General features: G+C 36.7%; 3 protein-coding genes across 3 annotated transcripts in view; 1 reads left to right on the top strand and 2 right to left on the bottom strand.

The window, feature by feature from the left end:
• The window catches only part of LOC127749063 (collagen alpha-3(IV) chain-like), a 5,354-nt gene extending 4,926 nt beyond the window's left edge, over positions 1–428 (bottom strand). The window contains exon 1 of the mRNA XM_052265639.1: positions 393–428. Coding sequence (XP_052121599.1) covers positions 393–428 — 36 coding nt within the window. The remainder of the gene's footprint in view (positions 1–392) is intronic.
• A 451-nt stretch (positions 429–879) lies between these two features.
• On the top strand, positions 880–2,781 carry LOC113207491 (UDP-N-acetylglucosamine transferase subunit ALG14 homolog). The gene is made up of 2 exons (XM_026424075.2): positions 880–1,152; positions 1,256–2,781. Exons 1-2 carry the CDS (start codon positions 1,101–1,103, stop codon positions 1,975–1,977), a joined length of 774 nt encoding a protein of 257 aa, XP_026279860.1. The 5' UTR covers positions 880–1,100; the 3' UTR covers positions 1,978–2,781.
• Positions 2,582–5,877, bottom strand: LOC113207492 (uncharacterized; the record flags this gene model as incomplete). Its single annotated transcript, XM_026424077.2, is given in 3 exon segments — positions 2,582–5,558; positions 5,649–5,728; positions 5,821–5,877. Coding segments are annotated over 2 exon segments (462 nt in total). The 3' UTR covers positions 2,582–5,159.

A 5,877-nucleotide genomic window follows, 5' to 3' on the forward strand; every position in this document is an offset into this window, starting at 1 on the left:
ATTGTCGGTAGGCGCGATCATGAATCAGTAAGGGGTCGTCCAGAGAGTATGTCCATTTTCCTCAGATGCACTTGTCAAATTACAGGAGCTCAGCGCCTGCGAGACTCGAGGTAGGCCACCCAGCAGAACGCATATGAACTGCACACAAGATGTTGCCTACCCAACAGGCGCCATGAGTTCTCGCAGCGGCTAAACTAGGAAAGTTCCGAACGGCGAACGACGGACGTACTTTCTGGATGATCGCATAGATGTCCGCAAAATAAGAAAACCTCTGTGGTTGACAAGTTTAGGAAGGCATCCTACAGGTTACACCATCCATCCATCCATCCATCCCTCCATCCATCTATGATAGGGTACTGTGGCCACACAGTGATTTGGAACTGGCCTCATACGGTGAAGTCAGATCGTCGGAGACGTCTTAATTGCATGATTATTAACATTTCATGTTTAATTTCAATTTGAAACTCTACCTCCAGAAGCCATGTCTGTGCGATTGTCCAGGTAAACACTTTAAATTTTGTCCCAGGTATAACTACTGTGGGTTTTGTGTTCCAAAAATCGTTGGTATTTCTTGCTGTAGATCACGTGGTTCTTGATCCATATTCTCAACAAAGTGGTTTAAAAATATTGAAAAATAAAAGATCTAATTTAATCTTATCATGTTAAATTTTGATGTTTGCGGCGCGGCGGCGCAGCGGCGCGGCGCAGTTTCCCAGAACGGTTACCCTGCTTAGCAGACAATGACACTTGTGATGGTACCCCCGAAATTGGTGGTCTGGTGGTTTTGCCCTTTTCGCTTCAACTAGTTTCAAACCCAACAGCAAAATGTGGAGTGGCATTCATATGTGCGCGCGTTTAGCTCTACCGTGCTGCCACCTGTCGTCGACAAGGCAAACCTTGCGACGTAGCAGAAAGCAGTCGTACCATAACCAAAACAAAGGTTGTCAGGCGGTGTGTTTTCATCGAAGACGTTTCACAATTGTGGCTGCTAGTATTGCATGCAGCTCAAAAGCAAACGTGGCAATGTCAACTTTCATGACAGGATAGTTGATGTAATCATTCGACAGTTGAAAAAAAAGGTCTTTCTCTGCTAATATCTTATGTACTTGAACATCATAACCATGTTTAGTTTACCTATTTCTTATTCCCTTTGTAAGTATACGAAATCTCAAAGAGTAATACACAATATTTACCTTTTCTGAAATTATAACAAGCATTTATCCATTTATCTCATGCATCCTCTGTTTGGTTACAGATCTTTGTGAAAGAGTACTCAACCTTTTGACTGGAGAAGATGATCTTTGGGATATGTTTATCACATCCATTCATTTATTATGTGTCTCCATTTGCTTCTTTCTTTGTCGATTCATTTACCTTGTAATCAAGACCTCTAATAATGTTGTAAAAATACTTCCCAAACAATCAAAAGATAAGGCGATGAGCACAATGATTGTCATAGGCTCAGGAGGACACACAACAGAAATGCTTCGACTTGTAAAAGTAATGACACCCAGTTTGTATTGCCCTCGAACTTATGTCATGGCATCTACAGATACTACAAGTGAGTTTAAGGTTCATGTTCTAGAGGAACATCTTGCTACCAAAGCAAGTAGAAAATATCGCAAATATTCTATATTTAAGATCCCTCGTAGCAGGCATGTTGGTCAATCATTTTTCACATCAGCCTTTTCTACTATCTATTCGTTTTTGAAATGTGTGCCAATGATGTTATACCATAGACCTGAATTGGTTCTGTGTAATGGACCTGGTACCTGTGTTCCCATATGCATTCTGGCATTTTTACTACGAACTTTGTTCCTTAGCAACACAATTATTATATTTATCGAGAGTGTTTGTAGGGTAGAAAGTCTGTCAATGACAGGTAAAATTTTATACTACTTTGCTGATGTGTTTCTTGTGCAATGGCCAGACCTGGAGCAGAAGTATAGTAGAGTGGCTTATGTGGGCAGAGTTTAGTCTTCTCATTTCTCATTAGCAAGCAAGTCTTAGCTATAGTATTTTTGTACGCTCAATTATGTTTCATATTCAATCTGTAAGTGACGTGTCTTGAGTATCTTTTGTGATTTAGGTTTCCTTGTCAATCAGCTCCTAGTCACTTGTTTTAAGTATCCATTCAGCTCAATTGAGAAGATTGATTGATCAGAAATAGTCTAATACGTAACTATCGCTGCTGTAATATTTATTCTTAACTTGCAGCAAATAACTTTCCTTATTGGGACAGGTATGGAAATGATTGTGACTATTATTAGATTACCAAAGACAAATATTATTTCTATTTTAGTGTGATTTTTGTATCAATTTAATTTTAAGTGTTTCTACTCTTTTATATATTTCAAGTCCAAAATTGTGATTGTAGTTAGCTTTCTAAAGATTTTCATTTGAATCATATGTTAAGAGAAAAAGTGTTTGGATGTCATTGCATTAAGATTTGTGTTAGTCTCTATTCAAACTCATATCATGTCTGATTTGTGATGTCTTTTGGTAAGTGTTTCATTAAGAAACTCAGTATAGTGGATAGTGGCAGTTAATAATATGCAAGTGAATATTAAAAAAAACACTGTTTTAGAAATCTTTCTTAATTATTTAATTTGTATATTTTATATCATAAACATATGATAACTTTTAGGGGAAGGAGGTTTTGGCTATGACCAAATATGAGGAAAAATATAGATGACTATGAAATGAATGTACAGATCTTTAGATTTAAAACAAATTAAACAATTACCTTCTCCACACTCTCTGCAGCGTGATGAAAATAAACTTGTCTTATTTGTTAAAATCTCACATCCTTCGCAAAGGGCACCAGATACATACAATTTGTTTCATTGTCGTAATTAAACTGAACATGAACATGTCGATCAAAAGGATTACTAACTAGTCCTACAAGCTAATTTGGCATTTACAAGTTGGGGAGGGGGCATCAATACATGCTACTGAGATGTAGAACTGTGTTAGCAGATATGGCAGTAACAGATATCAATATGTACATGATTGGAACAAATCAACAAAATAAACAATTTGAAACAAAAATATCAATTCTGATGGACAAGGCCTTCAAGTCCGATCAATTAAGGCTATACGGAGAATAGGTTTTTGATAACATGATCATAATACAATAGAGCACACATTTGAAGACTCTATTACCATACAATCCTCGATACAATCCCTCTCTTTCTCGTCACACCAGGTTTAAGCATAGAAAAAGATAGACTTATTCATTTGGGGTGACACACGGTATCTTTTGTTGTTCTCATTGTTCAAGCTTTCCTAGTACCACTCAAAGAAAAATTATAGTTAGAAAATACGAAAACTAATAGTAACAAAACAAACAAAAATGCAGGTTGGGGTAAACAGAAATGGAATGAGGAATGATAAGTATTTGCCAGTCTTATTGGAATGTGCAAGTCAAATTTAGAAGAGCTGATCCCTCTTTAAAATTGTGATTGTCAGGAATCTCTTTAAAATATTCTGCTTTTTAAAGAGCTTGCTAAGAACACAACTTTGGGTGTGACTGTTTCAACTGATTCAAAATAAGTACAAGTAAATGGACAAGCATTTTACCATTTGACTACTTTGAATCTATTCAGAGAAGACTGGAAACCCTTTTCGATTATATAGCACCTTGCAACTACACAATCAAAAAGTTTTGATTGGCAAAAGGAGTTGAACATTAAAGCAACAAATAATTATTTTCATGATGTAATACTGATCCTTTTTATCTGTAGAAAAATTACCTATGAGGTAAAAATAGATTTAGTATAAATATGATAACTTGGAGAAAATTAAATTAAAGAATGCTGTAGCATTCACTCTCAAATGGGTTATAACTACTACTTTTTAATTCTCAAAAATCTAGTAGCACAGAAGTGCTGGTAACAAATTTATGATTCTGATATTTCTCCATTTTCATTTAAACAAGGACATTCATACTATGTACTTTCCCTGGATTTAAATGTCTCCTCACACATCTCACAAGACATTACCTCTAGAACTGAAATACAAAAACTTCAAGGCTATGTCACTGATTTTTAAAATTTATAAAATGCAGAATAAAATAAAGAAATATAGTCAACAATAATATGAAATCTTTTAAAATTACAAGTGCAAAGCAAAAGGACAGATTCTTATTTCTCTGGCAGAAAACAAACTAAAGAATCTAGACAATTGATTCCATAAGTTTTCTAGAATGAAAGACAAAATCAAAATCTTCTTCCCCTTTAAGTTAACCTTTGGGTTTTGCCTAAATAAAAGTCTCAATAGTACCTTATTTTGGTAAGACAGGTGAGAGAAGTCATCAGTGGCAAGTTTTATGCCAAAACAGGAAAAACACTGCTGCTCAGTTGACTCGTACAATAAATAAATATCCAAAATTTTGACTGCAAATCATGCTTTGCCTTCACACTAATACTCTTGTTGATAGTTCTGAGTAGGTTCAGGTAAGAAGACTCCCCAACCATAAAATAAGACAAGACATCGGCCTCATTTTAAAATGTTGAGACAACAGGTGAGACGGTAAAAAATAAAGTCTTGAGCTCATACAAACAAGTGCATAATCTAAATGGGGTAAAGAAGCTTAACATCTACACAATATCACAAGCTGCCTTGTTGTGCAGGGCGCCCACTCAGTGGACTCCCTACCCAGCAGTGAATGGGTGGGGTATCATAGAGAGCACAGTGCTCATGAATATCTGGCACTAAACTGTCAACAGTAACAAACTAAAATACTTCACGATCAGAAAAACAAAAGTGGCAATAAAAAAATAGGGAACAGGATATGTTTTAACAAGAGGCAGAAAGACGTAAAGAACTTGTACATGGCATCTGGATAAATAATAATTTGAATATACACTTTCATACACTTAATACTTAAGTCACAGTCATACATTTTTCATTTGAACATACTCTCACATTCACACATATACACACACACATACACCAGATCACGAACAACAAAACATATTCTTCACTTAAAACTTGAAAGATAAAAACAAACGTCAAAACAACACACTTCATATTTAAATTTTACCTATGATGGAGACTTTAAAAGCACAACATCTAAAGAACAGTCCGCATAAAGATTCGGACAAGGACAAGTAGAGAGCTTGAAACCTCTGCATTTTACTCCAAATGCAAAACATTTATTGTAAAATATCCTGCAGATTGAAACCAGCTGACGAGTCTAGGGAACCAAACAGGTCAGCATCTCCTTCTAAGAAGTCAAAGTTTAAGTCATTGTTGCTTTGATTTTGAGAACTGCTTGTTGCTTGGTTGTTAGGCTGGCCTGGACTGTTCACAAAGTTCGGCGGAACACCTTGACCAGGACTATTCACATACCCTGGACTATGAATAAATGTCTGTTGGTTTCCTGGTGAGTTGCAGAATGAAGGATTGTTGGTGGTGGGATTGCTGGGTGAGTTTACATAGGCACTAGGATTGCTTGGACTACCATAGTTGGGATTGCTGTTGCTGTTTTGGTATCCAATAGCCGGTCCACCACTAACACTCATTGCAACTGATTGAGACATTTGCATTTGCATCTGAAACAAAAAACACAATTGCGGTGAGAATAAAATTTGGTGATCTCAACAACCAAATATCAACATAAGAATACTTTTTACTAAACTCACCTGCGAGTTGCCCTGTTGACCCATCATTTGCATGTGAGAGCTGCGCATTTGGACTGCGGCCATTTGCTGCTGGTTTAAGCCTGTGCCAAAACAAGAATTTGATGATGAGTAAAGCCACTCATAAGAACCACACAATTATTGCACCCAATAGCAGGTCAGTCAATTTACTCACCTTGATGTTGAGTTCCTTGGTGAGGGGCACCTTGGTGAGGGGCGCCTTGGTGAGGGG

Source organism: Frankliniella occidentalis, unplaced genomic scaffold, assembly GCF_000697945.3.
Source record: "Frankliniella occidentalis isolate FOCC.00 unplaced genomic scaffold, Focc_3.1 Scaffold28, whole genome shotgun sequence".
In the NCBI taxonomy this organism is placed as follows: Eukaryota; Metazoa; Arthropoda; class Insecta; order Thysanoptera; family Thripidae; genus Frankliniella; species Frankliniella occidentalis.

What these genes read in the sequence shown, in the direction of transcription:
- LOC113207491 (XM_026424075.2), top strand. Translation starts at nt 1,101, where the DNA reads ATGTACTTGAACATCATAACCATGTTTAGTTTACCTATTTCTTATTCC. An exon ending in ACCTATTTCTTATTCCCTTT is followed by an intron (nt 1,153 to 1,255) that starts GTAAGTATACGA and finishes GTTTGGTTACAG; the next exon opens with ATCTTTGTGAAAGAGTACTC.